We start from the raw sequence: 23,881 nt of genomic DNA on the forward strand, positions 1-23,881 counted from the left end.
ATGTTGAAAAACAAAAATTGTGTGTGTATTTTTATACAGCCTGAAGTTAGTCCACCACAGGTGCAAGTGGCCTGTAGTGGAGAAAGAAGAGAAGGAAGGCAACAGAACAATGCGTTCAAGACCTGTTGGTCGAAAAACTGACCTGCAACAACAGCTACCGGCCTGGTCAGCAGGCCTCCAAGACTGCCCGTCCGCTATTTCAAGCCAGACAGTTTAAGCCGTCTCGTCTCGTTCACTACCGAGCCCCAACGCGCCAAACTACCTGGCATCAAAACCTCGGGAGTGTCAACCCCGACCAGACTTCAGATCCCCCATGAACAATGTGATGTACAATTCCTTAATTACCCTTCATGTGATAATTATACTTCAGCCCCTGTCGCACTTACTATCAAGTTCACTACTGCTTTTCCCTTCTATACCGGAACTGACGTCAACGTGATTGTCTGCTTCTTCTTCCTGAAGAAATGTCTCGTTGATTTTATCAGGTGTGCCGGCAGATGAGAATAGGAGTGCCTTCAGGCGCCCAAAGCAGTGCTGGCAGACCTGGTCTGCATACTGCAAATTACTGGATCCTGGTAGGCAGGCAACCTACACAATGATCCAACACTTAGGAGCTTGGCAGTGTAAAAATTTCTGTTGGAAGGTATCTTCTTGTGAACGCGGAGGCAATCGACACAAAAAACTCGGTGAGCTATGAGCTGCGTGCATAGCGTGCACAATGGCGGAAACAACTCCGCAAAACAAATAAAGAAAAAAAAATGGCAACGCCTGTCGCTTCTCACATCGCTTCGTCTGCGCCGCCAAACCAACTGAAGCCCGAAGGTTTCTCAACGCTGTTGCGACCGAAGAGTTCCCCCACTGACGACCATCACCAGTGGCCACCAACTGGGCAGTCTAAAGTTCTTGTGCAGAAAAGCTCCGCCTCTGTGCCTTTCCTGGACATACTTGCACAAACACACAGCTGTCTGGATGACATCACTGACATGCCGACACCAATTCTGCTACCGGGCATTCCAAAAGACTAGCTGGACTGTCATAGTAATCCACCTTGATGCGCTCAGAGTTCAGCGGATTCTCCAAATCTTTTTCAAGGGGAAGCGTTGACGAGCCGTCATATTTAGGTCGCTGTTGCGTTTTTAGACGCAAGGAAAGAAGCGCATGGACAACCGTTCATGCAGTTTTATTAGAACTGCAGAAAATAAAGGCACAACGCCTCGGGTACAAGGGTACGGGCGCTTATGTTACGACAGAGCTGAGGGGGATGTGTATGTTTGCCCCACGGTCAACGCGAGCTCAAACACCTTACCAGCTCCCAACAGCGAGAGCGACCGCAGGCCATGTATACTGCGTGGCAAACAATAACCTCCTCCTTGGCTCCGCCGTAACATAAGCACCCCATACCCTTGTACCTAAGGCGTCATTCTTTTATTCTCTAGTTTTAATAAACGAGACATGTGAAGTCCAAGCGTGATCAAGGAGTTTAAACTTTTATGAGTGCCTGTCAACAACCATGAGCAAAAAAAAGAAAAATGTGGAAAGATATTTTTATTACAGCAAGCTACAACACACAAATTTCTTTTTTGTGGCAAGAAAATAAAAAAAAAAAAGCTTTTTTAAAAAAAAATTATTAGCGCGGGGTGAAGCGAAAAATGCCAGAGTCAAGACGCTTCACCACCGCCACTTTCACTTAGAACATTTCTACCAAGCAAATGGTGCATCATGTTTTTGCCTGGCGTAAAGAGAGTTCTAATGAAATTGAGACTTTTTTTTTGTATTGTTTTCAAATGGGTATTTAAATGTTTTTCAGAAATAATTATTTTCTATGTTGATATTTTATTTTGGAAGTTAATATTTTGCAGGAATAATTTAGATGTCGTGTGTTCGTTTGTGTGTTCGTTTCACCTGACTTAAAGTTATGAATTTTTTCTATTTTTTTTTTTTTTAATTTGTAGAGAACAATAATTGCATGCACTTGACTTAAACTTTGGTGTGTTACATGAAACAGGAAACATTTTTGGCATATTACTCTTTTGCCTCCTTTCCACAGGACCACAAAGTTGGCAACTATAGCAGTCCGCTGTGGGAGCAGGGCCACTATGCCGTCTCAAAGCTTTTTTTTTTCTTAGTGAAAATGCGTTTTCTAGACAAAAAGTTCAGTTTTGTGCGATTCATTTGTGTGTACATCACATATGAAAACAAAAAATAAAAATGTTGCGTGAACATGCAGGTTTTTGATCTCTTGAGGATTCGCCCCATCTTTTGCACGACGTAGGAGACGTGCAAACATGTCTTTAGTCTTGTGAAGTTGTGTTGGAAAAGTCTATCAAAGAATCGCCCCTGGCTGCACGCATCCATAAAATTGGAAAAATCCAGATGGACCGCGTTTTAAAAGGATTTGCGCAGCGGTGCGAGGGGCAACATAGTCTGTAACAAATGCTTCAAACTGCTGTAAGTTTTGACTGGAGGTTTCAACCCTGCACAGCAAAGGATTGCCATTTGTAAAAATGAGAGGAACCGTGTAATTTCGGTAACCTCCAAATCCATTTTGGCTCGTTTTTCTAGAATTGGCATTTGTGCAAAGCCTTTAGTGTGGCGACTTCTTTTAGTTGTTCCATTTGAATAAGTGTGTCTTGATCATTTGTGTCCGCTTTTTTTTTCTCCCAACAGCTGAAAAACTTGACACCGCCGACTGGGTCTCTACCCCCCTTGTTCGTAAAGGCGAGCCAAAAACCGGCGCTTCCAACATCGCCGGAGAAGCGGGCAATGGCACCATCGAGAAGTCCACGTCTTCCGCTGACCGATCTGCAAAAGCCGCCGCCGAACCGCCTGATCGCGAGGCAGCCCGACTGCCGAGAAAGCGGAAGGCCGATCAGCTGCGCGGAGTGAGTGCACCCAAGCGGAGCGCCAATCACTTTGCGTCGTCTGCGTCCGTTCGAGAGCCCCAGCACGAGGGACACGAAAGCGACGCGTCCGAGACGTCGATGCAGGAGACCGGAGAGACCAGGAGACCAAAGCAACCCACCAAGTCGAAAGAGTGCAAAGTCGTCAGTTCCTCCAGAGCCTCCGAGTCTGCGAAAGACGGGGCATGCTCACAGTCTGTCTCCGTCGAGACGGACGTCACTAAGGCGGTTGACGTTCACAGTTCTGAGTCACCGTCGACAAGCAGACCTTCGACCTCGACGAGCGTTGGGACCGTACCGTTGGCGGGCGGAGGAGGACAGGCTATGATCAGCTGCAGGAACGGGAAGCTGTGCGCGGCAGTCAAGCCGCGCTTCACCGCCGACACTTTTGTGAAGGGTGCCATCGAAAAGACCACGACCGTTGCAACGACGAGCGGGGAACACCTTGGCCCTGGCCGTCCTGGGGACGCGGTGCTGCCCATTCCGCCGAGGATGATGCAGCTGCTACCTCCGAGTGATGCTGCGACGATCCGGAAGCCCAAGCCCAAGCCCATCCCCAAGAAGTCTTCGGGCGTTCAACTTTCGTTACTGAGTTACTTCAGGCAGTTCATGCAGCACAAGTCAGAAAGGGAGAACTGACGACATTGGGCATAGGTAGACCAAGTTATATTTAAGGATTTTTGCTACTCAAGAGGGCAAGAAGTCTTCGGGCGTTGAACTTTCGTTGCCGAGTTACTTATTGAGGCAGTTCATGCAGCACAAGTCGGAAAGGGAGAACTGACGACGTTGGGCATCGGTAGACCAAGTTATATTCAAGTATTCTGCTACGCAAGAGGGCAAGGTACTACTCGGTACGAAAGAAATGTGAATGGCGAAGCCTGTGGCCTTTGAAGGATGCTGCACTACCTAGAGCAGGGGTCTGAAACACATGGCCCGCAACTGATTGGGGTGAGGCGCGCAAGGGCAGAGCCCTTCCCGTAGCTACGAGCCCCTATTCTTGCTTCGAGCGCCGCCACTGCATGCGCCACAACGGTCTTTGTCGATCCTTTCATTTGCATTTGAAATATTGAAACATAGTTCTGCTCTTATAACTTCTTAGCAAAGTTTGCACTATTTTGTTTTGTCTTGCATTCTGTTTCGTCTTGGTTTTCAATTCTCGGCTCTTTCACATTTTAGTCCTCCATAGGACAATTATGCCACTTAGCTAAAAGCACAAGCTCTTTGTTCAGAGACACACCTCAGCTGCACAAAATCTCGCTCGGTAAGATAATGCTGCGAGCTCGGGCTTCTTGCCATTAAAAAATGCCAATGCCAATAGATTAAATGTATTTTCTTATAATGCTGCTATAAACACCGCCAGGAAAGCGAAAACTCCTACGAAGAGGTCGTTTTTTTATCGAGACTCTGAGCTCATTTATGGTTATCAACCACTGATGCTTCACGGACCCCTTGTTGGTCGGCGGAGAAGATGGAGGATCCTGTTCATGGTGACGAAAAGGGAAAGGTATAGGTTAATTATGATAATGATTTATTAAATGAATATAGCTAAGGGCTAGTGTGAATTAGACATCTCTTATTGACACATTCACGAGAATACACGAAAATACTTGGAACACTTCTCAATCGGATAAAAGACCACTTTTATTGCCGAGCTTCACTGGCGGGGCAGGGCTTCGCGGACCCCTAGAAAGCCAAACTGTCCGCGGACCCCCATTTGAGAAACACTGCCCTCGTGGATGGAGTGACGAGGCAACAACAGTTTGCTTGTTCTCGTTCTATAGAAAAAATCTTTTCACACCGGTAGGGCAGTGGCATTCTAAATAATTTTATCAGATTAGGTAGGGGTCAAAGATAAGTAAATCAATTAAACCCAAAGATGTATCTGAGAAAATGACGAGTTTACAAAGAAGAAAAAGCGCCTTTTGAGGGTGGGCTATCCGTCCCCCATACTGGGACAAATTCGAGACCCCCGATTTAGAAGCTTCTGCAGCAATTGCCGAGTGGAGAGGGAGGTTCCAAGGGTGCACACATCCGAGTAGGCCCTCGCAGCCTCTCCCCTCTACTCCGCATTTCTATCGGCTCCTAGGAGCCTCTAGTTAGTGCAGCATGTATCAAAGGCCGCACACTCTGCCGTTTGCGTTTGATTCGTACCGGACGGTATACTTGCGCATGCATCCCTTTGTGTTTTTGGAGCTTTACTTGTTGATTTATTAGGTTTTATGCTCAAGGAAACTAGGGAGTGCATTTATGAATTTGGCATTAACAGGAATAGTTATGACGCGCAGGGACAAGGGCCACACATGTACGACTCTTTTTGACTCGTTTTAATGCCATTCCACCGCGCGTCTACGGACGTGGCTAGAAAGGGGGAACATGTGTGCTCTATAGGTGCAAAGAACAGAGCTGTAGTCAGCGACAGGTTAACGATGCAGCCAATGCTTCACTTCCGGCGTGAGCTTTCTACCTTTGGTAGCACTTCGTTGCACGCCAGAGCCTGGTGGAAGGCAGCGAGCGAGGGCCGGAGGCGGAGTTTCTAATGCATTCTTATGCCGTCGCTGACCTTAAGTCGGCCGAAAACGGGCGTTGCGTGGTGGTTACCGTAGCAACCACAACAGACGTCACGAAGCAGACCTATGCCGTGCCGCCACGTCGAGGCCGTTGCTAGAGAAACCGCCGCACAGCACCCGTCCTTGGCATCCGTCGTTGCAAGACTCGAGGACAAGGGCATGGTTAACAAGGCGCAAGGCCTCGACGGGATCGGGCCACTGCTTGTGTTGTCCAGGGCCGATATTGCATTTCTGCCACCCCTTGCCGACATCATTCTTCTTTTGGTGCGTAGCGTTTAAATCTGGCCTCTATGGCGCGTCGGCGCCGCGTGACCTCCCCATGTCAACCTGAAGGGTCTTCACGGGTCCTTTGTGCACCACGGTGCGACACCGTTACGAGGCATTGCGTGACATTGCGACACTTGCGGCTCTATATTCACAAAACCTGTGAAATGTGCCCCTAAGTTGCCTGTTTACTTGCCTGCATAACGAGGGTGAAGAGGCCCTATAAATGCTACAAATTTAGGCTAGTTGAGTTGTAGGTGCTTGTCCCGTTCTATTCTTTTTACATTGTTTCTTGCCAAAATGGCACCACCTGGCATTGTAAAATCTATTTAAAAGAAAAAGAAATGTTTTTGATGGAATTTGTCTTGCACCACTGCACGAGTAGATTAGGAAAAGCAACCTCCCCCGCGTTGAGATAAAAACAAAAGGCAGACAGCATACAACGACATTGCCTCTTCCGAATGCTTAAAAAGCAACGGCAAGCAAAACTCAAAGCAGTAATAATCGAAGCCAAAATTAAACTTTATTGTTTGGGTATGTATAGACACTACGAATAATTTAAAGCACTTTGTGCACTTTTCCTGCAAAAGACTCTGAAACAGGCGTGCCACAGGCTTTGCAGATAAAGCTTTTTTGACCAGTAGAAAGCCGTCGAGTGCGATAGCTGCAGAAATGAATGCGAACAGAATCGCCTGGGTTCAGGGATCGACGTCAACTCTGCGAATGCAGCGTCACTTGGTGGGAATTCTCAATGTGCTCTGTCGGTATATTCTTGACCATCGCCACAGCACTGCGCAATTAGCTACGAGGCAAACCGTTGAGAAAACGAACAGAGATGGGATGTGCATATTCTGTTCACCGTGCAGACAGACAAACTTCAGTTCAGGTGGGGCAAAACATCAATGTAAAAACACTGCACACAAAAAAAAAATATACAACACAAGACTGGCACATAAGAAGCTCATGAAACCTTTTGTGTGAAAGACTTCTCGGTAGGCATGGGTGCAGTTGCATCGTCTTCCGTTGGTAAACGTAAAAACAAAGGTAAATAAACTCACACAAGGGAAGACGACGAATGATCTAAAAAGAAAAGACGGTTTCCAGCGAGATCCAACGCTGCATTTTCTTTCTTGGGAGTCTAAGCAGTCCCTGCCATGTCTACGAGTGCAGTTCGACACTTCCAACATTCTGGACGGACGGAAGTTGGTGTCCCTTGCACAACTTCAGCCAGCGCTCATTTCATCTTGTTCCTCGAATCTCACGGTCATGATCACCTGCAAACTAAACCCGCATGTTCATTCTTTCGTGTAAGGGTCTCAAATCTGTGCCAGTTTTGCAACCAGTCTCTTTGTCGCGCTGGCGACGACTGAACATCTTAGAATTCGTGTGGCTAATACAGAACTCGGCACGACAGATTTGAGTTTCAAGGCACTGTGCCACGGGATTTTTTCTTCAGCGTGTCGGGTGCATCGTATAATGGACGGTAGCTCTAACAATGGGTCTGTCTGTGTGTGAGAGGTCAAGATGATTGAATGTTGGTTGGTAAAAAGGAAGAAAGGATAAAAAAAAGAAAAAAGGTTTGTCCAGCAGGAGTTCTATTTGACTTGGGATAGCTTAAAAATGCAGCCCCTTCCCGACACTACTTGCCCATAAAAATTACACAGCCAAACCTGATCCTCACTCATCAAAGATACTACCACCAGGAAGAGGTCACATAAAAGAGTTGCATCCCGGATCGGTTGCTACTGCTTTCTAATGTTCCCGAGTTGCAGCAACCGAGTTGTGGGTTTCGACGCGAAATCAACGCCAACAATTTGCGTCGTGGTGATTGGCATTGTGTCGGCAACCTCTGAACTGCAAGAAGCTGAAAACTTGCCTCATCCAAATCTATGAGACTTGGAAGTGCCCTGCACTGGAAGGAATTTTCAGAAAAAATAAAACTGTACAGTGTCTTCATTCTTGGAGAACCATATACTCGCGTGTTGCTGGAAGAAAAAAGTATACAGTGAAACCTGTTTAGAACGAACCCACGTACAGCGAATTATTGTCTATATTGAACTCGCGGAAAATTTAAATAAAAATGCATACAAAAATTACTTTTCATAACGAACAACATATTGGCTATATTGAGCTTTTTCCCTCTGGGAAGGCTTCGCAAAACGCGCAAACAATCGTCGTCTAGCCTGTCTTTCCCCTCCCTCTCTTCCCTCCCCTACCCCCCCCCTCCCACACAAAAAAAAAGTAGGAAAGATAGAAAATTAAAAAAGCTCAAGTGGCGAACAAAAATGAGTGAAGAGAAGCGATAGAATGGGAGACCGCTAAAACATACACTCTACACGCACGCACAGAAAGAAAAACTACTTCATCCCAAAACGGTTGCCCACAAAGGGAAGCGATTCAGAAGGGGAGATAAGCTAAAAGAACAAACTCAAAAATACTCCAAAAGCCGGGAGACGTCATAATTAAAATAAGAGCACCGACTTGAAATAAGAGAAAAAACAATTTCATTAATACGTTTCGCCTCCCATGCGGAAGTCATCTTCAGTAGTTACAGAGCAAATGCATGGTTTTACCTCAAGTCAACGCTATTTATCATGAGTGTCCGTATAAGCTTCGTGGAGAGGGCTGCGGTTTTTTTTACACACGGATGTGTCCCTGCGAACAAACCATTATTCTAGGAGCTTTCAAGGCCCCCATCTATCCTTCTTCATTAAGGTTTCTGCGCGGCCGGAAAGCCAGTTTTGTTGACGAGGTCAAAAACAAAATGTGCAACCGTGCGAAAGGGAAAGAGATAATGTAGTGTGCATCCCCTATGTCAAAGGAGTCTCCGAACCTCTCAGTCACGCTTTGAGGCCCCTTGGCATTCAAACTGTTTTCAAGCCATACAGAACTATTAGAAATTCTGTTTCCAAACCAAAGGACCCAACCCCAGCAAACGTCCAGAGAGGGGTTATCTACAAGATCCCTTGCAGTGACCGCCCAGCGTCCTACATTGGTGAAACCGGACAAAGAAGAGATGCCAAACTCAACGAACACAAGCGTGACGTCACGTATGCATCCCACGCGACGTGACTTAAGACTGAACTGGTGGACCATGCGTGGACAATGGGGCAATCTTTTGACTTTCTGGCCGCGACGACCTTGGCGAGGGAGGACAGATGGGGGCCCCGAAAGCTCCTAGAGTCGTGGTTTGTTCGCAGGGACACATCCGTGTGTAACAAAAACCGCGGCCCTCTCCACGAAGCTTATATGGACATTCGTGATAAATAGCGTTGACTTGAGGTTGAACCTTGCATTTGCTTTGTAACTACTGAAGATGCCTCCCGCATGGGAGGCGAAACGTCTAACGAAATTGTTTTTTCTGTTATGTCAAGTCGATGCTCTTATTTTAATTAAGAACAAACTCTGCTTACAACGAAAGCATCATGGAAGTTTGTTGTAAATGGTTTTTGCTATATTGAATTACTTGCTATATTGAACTGATCATAGCGTTCCTTGCTGTTCGTTATAAACGGGTTTGACTAGTTTTAGAGCGCAGCTCTTAGGCGCCCGTTTCCGGCTTGAGCGGTGTCAACGTAACCGCGCGGTGCATCACCGCGCGAGCCCCCCCCCCCCCCAGGTCACGTGACGATCCTGAGGTCACGTGACCCCCTCCTCGAGGTCACGTGACCCCCCCCCCCCATTGATGACGTCATCATCACTGATGACGTCACCGGCATCGTCATCGTCATTGTCATCACTGATGACGTCACCGGCATCCGCATCGTCATCAGTGACGTCACTGATGACGTCACCAACATCCGCATCGTTATCGTCATCATCAGTGACGTCACTGATGACGTCATCGGTATCCGCATCGTCATCGTCGCTGATGACATCATCAGCATTGTCATCGTCACGTGATCCCCAGGTTACATGACCCCCCCCCCCCCCCCCCCGGGTCAGTTGACCCCTTCCCTTTTCCTCCTCAAGAGCTGCGCTCTAATTCGGCGTTACAGGGAGTTGTATACGGCTTTCACTTTTTTGTTGACCCACTTGAGATTGTCTTCCTTTGGTCGCTAGAGAATAAATTGTGAGGTAAGTAAGGATTGCCTTTGGAGACTACCCCAAGAACTCTATGACTTGAGGCAAGTATGAACTGGAATGCCCTTTAGAACTTGCCGCACAGTTGTTGTCCTGCTTGTCTTTTGAAGGGAGACTGCCAGGTTTGCCGCCCTGCATCTTCATTCCCTCCAGTGCAATCAATCAGTCTAGTTATAACTTCAGTTGCAGAAACTACTGGTATTGCAGTAATATTTCAAACTTTGGGAAACAAATAATTTAGAAAAGTTGATTTTATATTCTATGAAAAGGTTACCAATGTATACACCACATAAAAGCCAAAATGTGCTCTTTTAATGATTTCGTTGGTAGTGTGAACCAGTGATGGCCAATACCCCCAATATTGCACTTTCCCTCCGCCAGGTGGAGTCAACTAATTTTTTTTGTTTTTTTCAATTTTCGCGCATGCGCTCGCAAGTCAAACTTCAAATGAGCTTTTTGTCGAACATCACGTTGATATTTCGAAAAAGTCAAACTCGAACCTGGGCAGGTTTGCGACTTCCTTAGTTGGCAATACTTGTAAGCGTAAATTTTATCGGGAGACTTTACAAAATAAATAAATAAATGGGGTGTGTATATGTTTATACAGCCTAGAGCTTACAGCTCCTTCCCCTGGCAAATAGTGAGCGCTCGCCGAGCAGATTCTTGTTTCCCTCGCGAGATGCGAGCAATCTCTCCGTGTGCCGCTTGTAGATCTGGAGCCTGTGGGGCGCTCGCAGAGCAGCTTCAGCTGATCCGTGGGAAAGTGGCAGAGCACGTCGAGCGACTCGGAGTAGTTCTCCACCAGGCGCGTATAGCCAGGGGGGTGCCCATGGGGCCCAAGCCCCCCCCAAAAAATCTTCCATTTTGCTGGGACCTCCCCTCCCCTCATCCAGTATTTTGTCATGGGGGGCCACCTCCCCCCGAAACAAAAGCCTGGCTACGTGCCTGTTCTCCACGCTGTCTTTTTTGGAGGAGTATGATCTGTAATCACTCGCAACATTTCAGTTTCATTATGAACGTTCCCGCAGGGGAGTGAAGGGGCCTTGCGGCTTTTTTGTTTCGATTGCTGGGCGGGCTCTCTTGCTGTGCTTGCTTTCGTTCCTCTTGTCGTGACCGCCTCGCCCAAGCATACTGCGTCGATGACATCGTTGCAGTTAATTTCAAGACGTCTAATAAAATGCAGTGATAGCGAAATCAGCGACGAAGATACCAGCTTAGCTCCAGCTCCAGTGACAACGAGGTAGCTGTTCTCGGCAAAGTGTTTGCCGAGCCGTACACCCTGCCAGCGGAGAGGACCAAGATATTGCGTTACGTGGAAGATGTTGTGCGCACCTATTCGGTTGAAGAGCTGGGTATGTCCTTTGTTTGTTGTGTGGTCTCCGTAATGTAACTGGAATAATTAGAAGACAATACGCCAAATACTCTGCAGATGGAAGTCGCCTTCGGAGATGATCGCTTTACGTCTTACGTTTGGTATTGCTTAATTGCATCCTACGGCTCGTACAAGTACTTCTAGTTGTCTTCATCAGGTTTATATAACTAAGAACAAATAAATTGCGTCTTAACATCGGAGTTCACCTTTAATCAAGTAGTAAACAATCTGGGGTACTTCCGATCCGAAGTACATGCTTTCAGCATGGTAGCAATGTGAACCGAAATTGTTAAAAGGTGACGGCAGACGCTCTGAAAGCGGTGGCACAGGGAGCGTTACGCTCGATTTGCTCCGCAGCGCATGCCACTGGGGTGGATTAAGTGACCGATCGCTCAAAAAGGCCGACCGCTCGATGACGGAGCGCTTGGCATTTGCCAGGGGAAGGGGTGGTTAGTCTGCATCAACGGGCGATTTGTCTCCTAGCTGCAGATGAGAAATTCAGCCAGTGCAGTACGACCGCTAGCGTTCGTCCCCCACGCCGTCTGGACATCTAAGCCCAAATTTGACTTCCTTCTCTCGCCCCATTTCGCATGCTTCACCGTGACTATAGGGAGTACGCAATTTTAGCGTATGCTAGTGCTAAATTTAGCGCTTGCATTGGCGCACACAACGCCCATCCGCTGTGACGCAAAAGCCGCAAAAGTCCGAACATCTCGCGCTCGCAATGCCACCAAGATACAGTAACAATTTTTATTTCAAACACGAAATGCTGCAACTTGAGGAGAAACAAGTTTTTCTGGTCTAGAGTAACAATTCAGATTTGTTTATACATGAGAATGCGACGCGAGCGGTCGGCCGGTCGTGTCCGCATGCGTCGCCTCGGCAAGAGAAGTCTCGTATACTGTCCTTCGCTGATAAACGTTCGCAGTCGCGAGGATGCCGCCGACGTCACGCTCAAGACGCCGGCGGGAACACGGATGGCACCACCATAGAGGTGTAGAGCAGCGCTCGCGTGGTCGGAGGCGCTCATTACTAAAAACTCAACAGAACAATAATGAATAAAACTTCTTTTAGCTCTATAGTCCGTTGCAACCCAAAAACGAAGGGCGAGGATAAGACGGGCCGGGGAGGAGGAAGCAGACGGAACGCTAAAGAGAGGAGGTTTCCCTCTCTCTTCCCCAGCGTTCCGTCTGCTTCCTCCTCCCCGGCCCGTCTTACCCTTGCCCTTCGTTCTTAGGTTGCAATGGGCTATAGTTATGACTGGATATTATTTCACTAAATACAAATTATGTATTCCTAAAAATATGAGATATTTTTTTAAAGTGTGTGTCAATATCACACTTTCGAAATGTCTTTTTTTGTATTTTTTGCGTTTCTAAAATGAAACTACGGCCTGTGTGCGCGTTCTGAAACCGGAGGACCGTTGTGAAGGCGTCCGCGGGTCTGCTCGGTGCTTTCGCTTGCCTTCGGTGCATCAAGCGTCGGCGCCTCGATCATCGCACTGTGTGAGCCTCGCACTTTTGGGCGAGTGGAAAGCTTTTCGTGTCTTTGAACTACCTCATTCGTGTGGTTACGCAAAGTGGTGCCCAAGCAGCGTCGGGGACAAGAAGCACCCATTCGTTCGGATCCCAACTGACGGCGGTGAGTTTGAAAGTTTTCACCCCAATTGAAACTTTTCCTAAGCTGATCTTCCAGCCACAAATTGCAAAATTTGAGGGTTTTGTACTCGTTTAGGTAATTGAATATATCGTTTTATTTTTGAAATTTAGAAAATGTCACCGTGATTTCATTGCGACGCACATATTTCGGCGAGCGTTCTTAGCACGGTTTTGTGGATGAAGACCGTTCTGCAAATATTTTATGATCTGTAGACTGTTGGCGAAATATCACCTCCTCTACATCTCATCGATTTTGTACACAGCAGTGTAGATCCCTGTCGAGTGAATTGTAGTCTATATAAAAATATTCTCCCAGTTTTATAATATTTCAGAGTTCATATCTTATAATATCTGCCCGTTTTTATTAATGTATCTCGTGTAGATTCTTTTACAGCCCTGGGACTAGTTTGCCACGTTTTATTTCTTTCAGAAATGAATGTGGCCCACTGCATGTGGCCCACTGCATCAGCAGGTTGCTCCTTGCATGATTTTTATGGAGCAAGATCATAGACTAAGAGAAGCCTCTGAGCATCCATTTTGTTATACAAGTTGTAAGCCTGCTGGTGGCCAACAACCTCTAAGCAGTTTCTTTTTTAGGGTGGGAGGGGGAGGGGGGGAAGATCTGTTGCTTCGAACCAGTGATTCCAGGACCTTTGGCAGCTAAAATTCTAACTATGTGCTTGGAGAGTTTCACTCTTTAGGATATCAAGTTTTGCTGGCCAAAATCCGACCCACTAAAATTTTGTGTTATTGTCTTATTACACAGGTTGAACAATTGATGTTTTATCATATGTTCAGGTTGGTATTTGAGATTCCACAATCAATAACCATTTAAGTATCCTCTTAGACATGCCTCATCGATAGGGCTGTTTGCATACAATTCTTCGGCAGGGCTGCATATTTACTTCACACTGGGTTCGCTTCTATGTAACACATACCAGATATTATGATTATTGTGTTTTCATGCCACAAAAACAGACATTTCTGTTTGCTGTTACAGTATTTTCTCTTTAATACGGACATCTCCAGTTTCAAAAACAATTCTCCATAATGTTAGTCATCCATAATCATGAATCAATGCCAAGATCACAAAGAATAAACAATGAAGGTGGTATGTTGTTTATTTTTGTTATCTGTAACTGGGAAAGTGAAAGAACTGCAAGTGATTCAGGCTGGAAACCCCTAAAAATTGTAACCATCGAGTCACCACTGTCATATCCGACATTCAGTCACCACAGTCATATTTGACAATAATGAAGCTCTGGGTAAATTCTGTAACCGAAGAGCTTTACTAATCTTTTTCATCTCACTAATATATTCCCCCCCCCCCCCCCCCCTTTTTTTTTTTTGCATTTGTCTTTACAGAGAACACAATAAAAAGATAAAAGCATGTATTTATCCATTTCGTTCTCAAGCTAGCTGTTCATAGTAGTACGTACTTCGGGTTTCTTTATTTATAACGTGACGAGTTGGAATTGTATGGAGACACATATCAGTCCCCGAAAATATGAAGTATATGGCAGCGTGACCGAAACGATCGGCTAACTCCATGGGACGAATATGCTGCGAATAATCGACGAATTGTGCCCAGCGGCTTTTTAGCGAGACATGACTTTATTGTGTTTTTCAATCGCGAAGACAGATATTCTCGCGCCATAGTTGCATCTGAGGTACGAAACTTTAAACAGTCACTTTGCGAACTATAGCAGTAATAGGTGGTGCCCGCCGATAGCCTTTTCAAAGTGAGGTCATGTTCGCGCTAACAATGTCGCACATTGTATCTTCGCTGTAGCACCTTTTGCTTACGTAGATACTGCGCGCATTATTAATTTTTTTTTTTCCCGCATAGCAAAGCTTGTTTAAAGTGACAGTGTAAATTGTTTTTCCTTGTCATGCAAATGACTGAATAAATCTGTCAACGAGTGCGAAAAATGCTGCATCTGTTTCGATTCCCTGGAAGACGCCGACGACAAGTAACGGACTGTCAACTGCTGGACACAAGGTAGGCAAGCAGAACTTACAATTCTTTGCCATAACAAGTGGCATGGCACGCGCGAACCGCAAATTTACGAACAAAACCTACCGCGCTAGGGAGCAGCAGCAGAGAACGGCGGAGGGGCTGCGCCATGTTGGATTTTGAGCGGCTTTGTCTTCGCAAACTATTAGGAAGCCGCTCAAGCCTGCTCGTCGGCGTCAAAAGTAATAATTAAAACTTTAGCGCTTCATTTTAGGAATACAATTCTCGCTGCTTATTTCAATTTTTCAATCTATCGATAGAGCATTGAGTTGCCGATTAATTGCAGTAATAAACGCCTCCGACCACGGAAGCGCTGCTGAACGCCCAGTTTGCCCAGAAATCGACTTCTTGTTCTCATCACAAACCCCTTGCGTAGACGTTAGTGCTTCATTTTATAAATACAATTCTCGCTGCTTATTTTAATTTTTCAATCTATAGATAGAGCAATGAGTCGCCGATTCATTGCAGTAATAAGCGCTTCCGACCACGGAAGCGCTGCTGAGCGCCCAGTTTGCCCAGAAGTCGACTTCTCATCACAAATTCCTTGCGTAGCCAAAAGCTAAAATAGCGCACGCAAGGCGCAAAACGTGGTTAGCGTTCGACGCATGCGCATTGACGACGACGCTATTCTTTGCGTTCGGCGTACGCAAAGCTTTAGCTTGCGCGCGCTTACACCGATCTCGGCTGAGCGGTACGGAGCTCAACAAAATCGAGGCGGGCAGGGTAGGAAGGGAAACCCCCGGGTTTTTCAGAAAGCGAGCCTCTGGTCTTCATTGTCCTGTTATGTCCTTCACAGAAGCGACTTCGAGATCCGTCCAAAGGAGGGAGAATGGCGGGCCGGAGGGGCCGAAGACCGGTGCCCGTGGCGGGAAAACTTGCTGCCAAACTGCGGGAAGAAGGTACTGCCGGTTCTGTTTGGACAACGCTCCTGTCTGATGGAAAGAGCCAATAATTTATCTGAAAGAGGAAGTAAAACAAGCAAAAAGGAAAACGTGGTGGGAAAGATTGCCAATCGGCTTTGCCAGTGTACAGATTATGACAATGGGATACAGGGATGCTTTCTGATATGGACATCTCTGTTTCCCACCCAAATCGTTTATAATGTGGGTTTTCTATGGTAACTCAAAAGTGAATGTATGTACCCAGTTCGTCTCCAAACATCTTGTCTATAGGAGTATTGATGTCAATGGGGACCATATTAACAAGACGTGATTATGTAAGGAAGGAACAAGTGTCTGATAATTCCCTGAAGAGCTCTTAACTGTTCGTGGCTAGAGATAAAGGGGTTAGGACATGGAAGGTAAACGGGCAGATTTTTCTTGAAATGGAATGTCCACTGGCTAACTAGTACATACAAAAGGTTTTGCAATTTTTAGAGCATTAGTAACGGCAGTAATCAAGTTAGGAATGTTGATTGTTTTTGTCTGGTGACCAGGCAACAGTGCCCAAGTCAGTTGCACCATGGAGCCCAAAAACCACATGATTGTAATATTTAGTTGAACGCTCTCTCATTTTAGGTGCCCCCACGCTTGCCCTAGCTCACCTCGTCACAGAATGATCGCACTCTCGCGCTAATCTTCAACTCCAACGCAACTCGCTCTCACACCTTTACCCTCTGACTTCCCACCCTGCACATACGTGCGAAGTCATCGCTAACGATGACGAGTTTGTCTGTTACAATCTTTGTTTTGTTGGAGCCGGTCGCCAGCGTGTCGATGTCAAAAACAGCCAGCTTCCAACATCTCTCGATAACAATCACTCTCATCACTGCTGCGATCTGTGTCGAACACTCCAACAAAGAGAGCAATGTTATGAATGTCATCGTCTCGAAGCCGCCTGCTCAAGATGCGGTGGGTCCCACATATAAATCAATCTATCCACGAAACTATTGTGCCATCTACAAAACAAACTTACCAAAAATACAGGAATACACGTTGGGCCCTAGTAGTATAGTTATCTCATATTTTGTTTTTGGCCTGTCCTAACCCCTTTAAGGTTTGAAAGCCGACAGGAGGTGTTCACATGTCATCAGCACCAGCCGTGCGTGAAGGAACTCATTGCCTGCTGTGAACGACGGTTTTGATGCTGCAAAAGGAATCTGCCGAACGCTTGCTGTCAGCATGCACCTAACGCCAAAGCGCACAGCTATAGCCATCGGTGAATACTCTCTATAGCCAGGTGGTTGCTTGTGCCAAACCGTAATAACCAACACCGAGCAACCTCACGCCTGCTTTTGCTGTCGCTCCTCTTAACCAAGCACCTCATGAACAGGCTATGCTGCGGACATTGTTGGAGTTTGGTGTTTTCCCTTGCCATAATATTGGCCATAAACGAGAACCCAAGTGTTCGCTGGTGTACACATGGTTACCGTGCGCAAGCAAGCATGTGGCGCAGGGGTTGTATCTAGTCTGCGTATTTGGAATCGTTTGAACCGAGGCAGATTATAACGAGGCCTCAAAAAATTTCTGAAAAGAGAAAAATTAAATGGCCGCTTTTAAAGGGGCACTTGGGTGCTTTTTGGAGAAGCTTGTTTTTAGAAGCATATTGTTTGTTGGGCTTCAGTCAATAAAAATTACCAGTTCTGAACGGCAAGACGCCCTAGTAAACTCACAGAAATAGAAATACAGACCACTATTTCCTTTTGGGGGGTCCATCCCCTGTCCCTACTACCTCCATAAAATTCGACCAATAAAAATGGCTAATTCCTTGGAGATTTTGAAAATTTCTATGATTGCTCGCTTTAGGCACATGAACATTTTATTTTGATAACAATGTTTAATCTTGGGGCGTAGGTGACGTAATACAGCTATTATTGTTTGAAAACGAGCAAACTCTGTTTTCTCCTCGCCTTGTAACGAGGAAGTGAACTGCCCACGCGGCTTCCTCTTAGGAAGCGCCTCACTCGTAGCTTATCTCGCCGCGAGAACGATAAGGAACAGGTTCTTCCCGAGGCTCCCACTTCGTCCTGTTCTCAAAGCAAGGTTCACCGATTCATCCACATCCACGTGTTGAAACATTTACTCGTCTTCTCTTCCGTGTGATGCCGAACGTTTATGTAATAAAGTTGTGCCCGAATAAAAAAAGAGAAAGAAAACAAATGAAAGCCGTTTACAACTCCCTGTAATGCCAAATTAGGGCGCAGCTCTTGAGAAGGAGGAGGGGAAGAATACCGAGGGGAAGGTATATCCTTCCTTCCTCCTCACTTCCTCATCCTGTCTGCTACTCCTCCCTTTAAAGGAGCTGTGCAACGATATTCAGTTGGAATGTTTTTCTCTCTACACGAGCTTACTGGCACACCTGGGACTCAAGGATACTCACACGCAACGCCACTGGCCAAGAAACTCCTTTGTTGCGGTGTAATTTCAAGGACAAAAGCGATCATTTTCATTCAATCTCTCCTTTGCAAAATTTGATGACGTAACTCAGGGATCGCAGTACACCCAAGTGACGATATTTGAATGCGGTTCATAGATTGGACCCGAGCATTGCGTGGGCACTCGACTTGGGCTCGTGACAATTGCTAGCTCGAGAAGCATTCGGGTTGTGACCCGTGTCCAATCGCTGCAACGACGACAACAGCCGAGCCATAACAATGTCTGGAACTCAGCGCGTGTCCTCCGCTTTGCCAACCCCAGCGCGTGGCTATGATCAACACTGGCGGCATATAATCGGCTCCAGATCACATGGCCGCTTGTTCTGGCTGCGAGTTGAGGGGGTAAACGCTGCTCGTTTTTCTTTAATTTTTTTCTGGGACTTCTATTGCGTGGGGTGAAAAACGAACGCGTGTTTCATAGGTCATTAACATTAGGGATCCGTTTTAAGCGGTATTTGCGCGAAGTACAAAAATTGTTGCATTGCTCCTTTAAGCGGTGTCGCCGTCGCCTCACGAGGGTCACGTGACCTCACAGGGGTCATGTGGCGTCACCGGGGTCACGTGACCTCACGGGGGTCACGTGGCCCCTATGAGGTCACGTGACGTATGACGTTATCACTAGTGACATCATCAGTGAAGATGGCGATGTGGATGCTGATGACGTCATCAGTGACGATGCGGATGCCGATGATGTCATTAGTCACATCACTGATGACATCATCATCACTAGTGACGTCATCAGTGAAGACGGCGATGTGGATGCCGATGACGTCATCAGTGACATCACTGATGACATAATCAGGGACAATGACGTCATCAGTGACGATGCCGATGACGTCATCACGATGACGTCACTGATGACGTCATCAGTGACGTCACGTGTTCCATAATGCACCGTGTGGTTACGGCGACGCCGTTCAAGCCGGAAACGGGCGCCTAAGAGCTGCGCTCTAAAAATATTCAAAAAGGTCTGGTTTTTCGCTCTGCCGGAGAAGGACCCACAAAGACGTAAATAGTTATGTGTCGCTGGGCGAGATAACGACACCGAGGACCTGAACCGGACTCCCCATTTCTGTGTCGAACATTTCGAGGCACCTGCATTTGCCAGCGGATATCGCAGACACCTTTGATGCACTGTTCTGCCGACGCTTCTCCTTCCCATTGCTGGTAGGACTGAGGAACCTCGAAAAAGTGCGAGAGGCCTGGTGAGTGTTTTGGTTGCTTTCGAGAGTTTCATGAACCTTGCAGTCTGCGGGACATATACCGGGAGTTCCCGAGAAACGAGAATCGCGTTGTCCGGCCCGGGTAAATCAACTATGCATCGCATAAAGCTTGAACTCCATGAAAATGTGACGCTAGCGTATAACACAGAGTGTGAAAGTTTGAGAACACATTGTTACCCAAATCGGAAGATAATTGAGAAAAAATCTTTGAGCCGACATTTATACTTAAAGACCGACCTACGAAACCATTTTCTGCAATGTAGGAAAGTGCCCCTCGTGCCCCTCCACTTTTCACTCTCTCCCAAAAGTCGCGTGAAAACGGGCTTCTTTTGTATCGGCTTTTCCTGTAGGGATAATCCTCGAAAAGCGCGAAATGAGCGACTAGCCGCGAATGCCACGACCTTGAGACGTCCAGGTGTCTTCCCTCGTTGACTCGGGCACGCTCAATCCGCGAGACTGAGAAAGCCAGCGCAACTGAACGCTTTATTCCATGAGCTGCAGGCCTGAGGCCGCTCGGTCGGTGGGGGTTGTGGTATGCTGGGGTGGTATGCTGTGGTATCCAGCAACCGCTCTCTGGCATTGTGCGGCTGCTGGAACCATTCCCGTGTTTGCACAAGGATGGGCTTGCGCAAGAAAGGGTTCAGGTCGTCAATTATACATTTCTTTCCGAAACATATAAACCAAGTGGCTTTCCCTAATCTTCATTATTATTTGAAACACATATATTCTCTCTTAGGTTGTTCCTCCCATTTTGCACTATTTCGCGTGTTTATTCGTCCTTATGTCTGCTTGATGACTGTTTTATAACTTGATAAAGGTCTTGAAATATTGGTACGGGCTTGCGCGATCAACGCTGTACCGGATTTATCTAATATTGGAAAGATTGGCGTCAAAAAGGTGGAAGAAGCAACCGAAATTCTAGCTTCTAATGAAGACGGCACAGTCGTAAGATAGGTCTTTACTTCACTCGCCTCCACAACGCCCCATCGTTTGTACTATCACAACTTCTCAGTACCCGTTATGAGCGAGTCGACTTTTTAACGACCGGCAACTCTCCTGAGTGAGAATAAATATTACCTTGCCACAACAACCACCCCTTTCTCCCCCTCCCCCCTTTTTCCCGAATTGGGGAGATATCAGGCCACTCCAGGAAGCAGCCTGCACACAGGGCCATACCTCGGCAAACCTCGCTCATGAGGGCCCTCACTCACCCTCACTCACCCTCATCTTTACAGGTGAGGTGAGGGTGAGTGAGTTTCTGAACCAGGAAAATTCATGAGTGTGAGGGTGAGTGAGGGCCGTGAGGGCCTTGAGTGCGTGAGGGGCGTGAGGGCGGTGAGTGGCGTGAGGGCCATGAGTGCGTGAGTGGTGTGAGGGCGGTGAGTGCGTGAGGGGTGTGAGGGTCATGAGTGCGTGAGGGCAGTGAGTGGCATGAGAGGCGTGAGGGCGGTGAGTGCATGAGGTGTGTGAGGGCCATGAGGGCGGTGAGTGCGTGAGGCCCCTTTCAGATCGAGCATCTTTCTTAGCAATTTTGGTGTTAATGGCGGGTTGTTCTCTAGCTTTCCCTAGATCGTCACGAATTGCTGAGATCGGGTCCGGCTCGAAATAAGCAAGCAACTCGGAGCAATTCGAATACGTTTAAAGCGGCTGCATCCAGTCAGGGACGCAAAATTTTCACGTGATACCTTGTGCCGGTGATGATGACACTGAATGACTTGGTTCTGGTTTGAAATTGATCGTTTTTTTGGAATTAAACTGTTTCAGAAAGGTGCATTAGTGTTCTTAACGAGGTTTAAATGCATAAAAACACGTTTATAACGCGTAATTGTGTCTAAATAGTGCAAGAAAAATAAAATTTTATGATGACGATGGCAATTGCAGCAATTGGTTGCTGCGTGTGATTGCGGGCGGCCCGTGTTGCTGGTGTTGCGACGTAAAGTTTCTGGGCGAAATTGCCCCATCTGAAGCTGGCCCGAGCGGCGTGAGGGGTGTGGGGGCGTCATGGGCGGTGAGGGGCGTGAGTGGCGTGAGGGCGGTGAGTGGCGTGAGGGCCGTGAGTGGCGTGAGGGCCGTGAGGGCGGTGAGTGGCGTGAGGGCGGTGAGTGACGTGAGGGCCATGACTGAGTGAGGGGCGTGAGGGCGGCGAGTGCGTGAGGGCCGTGAGGTTCAGTGAGGCCGAGTGAAGGGCTGAAGGCAAGTGTGACTGTGAGGGTGAGGGTGAGTGAGGGGCTGAAGGTGAGTAGCTGTGAGGGTGAGGGTGAGTGAGGGGCTTAGGTGAGTGTGGCTGTGAGGGTGAGTGAGGGCGACCAAAAATGCCGACCTCTGCACAGGGCTTTTCGGCTACTTATTCTCAACAGATTCGAACGCTGAAGAAAACACATCACATGAACTTTGCCCAGTTTATTTGCAACCTAAATACTGTGGCTCTGCTGTTGGGATCCAATCAATTTTATCATTAATCATTTGTTATGATTTCATGGTGAACATGTGTTCGTCGTGGTGCCACAGAAGTGATTGATTCAAAGGGAGAAATAGCTCCTCGTATTTATTTTGCAGAAATACTCGCTCTTGTGATGCTCCAGTGATTAAGGTCAAAGCACCCGAGGCAGTGCGTAATACCTGTCGTTGACGATAAAATATTTCTGGGAAGTGCGTAAAATTGTTTACACCATATTGTAGCACACTAAACAAAAGCATACCTAAACACAACAAAATGACGCAATCGCAAAAAAAAAAACAACAATAATAATAAATCGGCCTCTGAAAACAGTTGCTTCCCCCCCCCCCCCCCCCCGCGGTTTCTCCCTCTCCCTCTTTTTATTTTTCCCCTTTCCACTACAAAGAATAGCGGCTGAGCAATGAATTGCCACCAAACATCGCGTTTTGGAGAACGGACTCCAGGGAATCTGTCAGGGAGTTTGTACAAATAATAGGCGACCATTGAATCTAGCCTTCCGTACAAATCATGCCCGGGATATTTCCATTTTGCTTCCACACGATTAGAAGCCTAGACGCTGGACGAATTCAAGTGCACTTACATGCTGCTTCTAAGAGAAAGTACCAAATTTATAGTGCATATCTATTTAGATGTAAATAGTTTAATCACTGTGCACAAATATTCGCGGCCTGAAGGATGACATGGAAGCATAGCAGAAAGCAGCTTGCTGGAAATAAAAGTCTATTGCATTGCACTGGTGTTAAAAATCATTAAATATTTGTGTCTTATTTCTGTGCAAAAATAAAAACAGCGTTTAGAAACCGAACACTGCGTTTTGGGGAGCGTTGAAAGGACATAAAAAGCCGGGACAACCTGAACAATACGAGGCGCCTTGCCTCACTCAGCTTGTCCTAGTTTCTTGTTTTAGAGCGCAGCTCTAAGGGGCCCGTTTCCGGCTTGAGCGGCGTCGCCGTCGCCGTCGGCGTAACCGCGCGGTGCATCATGGGAAATATCCCATAATGCACCGCGCGAGCCCCCCACCGGGGTCACGTGACTTCGTGGGGAGGCACGTGACCCCCCCGAGGTCACGTGACCCCCCGAAGTCACGTGACTCCCCTGAGGTCACGTGACCCCCTCCTCGAGGTCACGTGACTCCCCTGAGGTCACGTGACCCCCCGAGGTCACGTGATCCCCGCCGATGTCGCGTGACCCCCCGATGACGCCATCGACACTGATGACGTCACCGGCATCCACATCGTCATCGTCATCATCACTGATGTCATCATCAGTGATGACGATGACGATGCGGATGCCGGTGACGTCATCAGTGATGATGACGATGACGATGTGGATGCCGGTGACGTCATCAGTGATGATGACATCAATGATGATGGCGTCATCAGTGACGATGACGATGTGGATGCCGGTGACGTCATCAGTGATGATGACGATGACGATGTGAATGCCGGTGACGTCATCAGTGATGATGACGATGCGGATGCCGGTGACGTCATCAGTGATGATGACGATGACGATGTGGATGCCGGTGACGTCATCAGTGATGATGACGATGACGATGTGGATGCCGGTGACGTTACCGACATCCGCATCGTCATCGTCATCATCACTGATGACGTCATCAGTGACGTCACTGATATCGTCACCGGCATCCGCATCGTCATCGTCATCATCACTGATGACGTCGTCAGCGACGTCACTGATGACGTCACCGACATTCGCATCGTCATCGTCATCATCACTGGTGAAGTCATCAGTGACGTCACTAATGACGTCATCAGTGACGTCAGTGATGACATCATCGGTATTGGGGGTCACGTGACCCCCCCTGGTTAGTCTAACCCCCCCCCCCAGCGCCCTTCCCTCCTCAAGAGCTGCGCTCCAATTCGGCGTTACAGGGAGTTGTAAGCGGCTTTCACTTTTTTTCAGAGGCTTTCAAAAGGGGATGAAAAATTATGAACCGACTGAC

General features: G+C 47.3%; 2 protein-coding genes across 3 annotated transcripts in view; both read left to right on the forward strand.

Moving 5' to 3' along the window:
• Window positions 1-7,832, forward strand: part of LOC8052256 (PHD finger protein 7) — a 35,069-nt gene extending 27,237 nt beyond the window's left edge. The window contains exon 10 of the mRNA XM_029991668.3: window positions 2,668-7,832. Within this exon, the coding sequence (XP_029847528.2) occupies window positions 2,668-3,539 (872 nt within the window). The 3' untranslated portion in view covers window positions 3,540-7,832. The remainder of the gene's footprint in view (window positions 1-2,667) is intronic.
• A 7,498-nt stretch (window positions 7,833-15,330) lies between these two features.
• Window positions 15,331-23,881, forward strand: part of LOC8052255 (PHD finger protein 7) — a 74,964-nt gene continuing 66,413 nt past the window's right edge. Inside the window, exons 1-2 of one of the 2 annotated variants that reach the window (XM_029991666.3) lie at window positions 15,331-15,584; window positions 15,658-15,760. In XM_029991666.3, the coding sequence (XP_029847526.2) occupies window positions 15,691-15,760 (70 nt within the window). In that variant the 5' untranslated portion in view covers window positions 15,331-15,584; window positions 15,658-15,690. Of the gene's footprint in view, window positions 15,761-23,881 lie in introns of both variants that reach the window. The other variant, XM_042288471.1, reaches the window with a different exon arrangement.

This window comes from Ixodes scapularis, unplaced genomic scaffold, assembly GCF_016920785.2.
Source record: "Ixodes scapularis isolate PalLabHiFi unplaced genomic scaffold, ASM1692078v2 PGA_scaffold10__122_contigs__length_95168666, whole genome shotgun sequence".
NCBI classification, from domain to species: Eukaryota; Metazoa; Arthropoda; class Arachnida; order Ixodida; family Ixodidae; genus Ixodes; species Ixodes scapularis.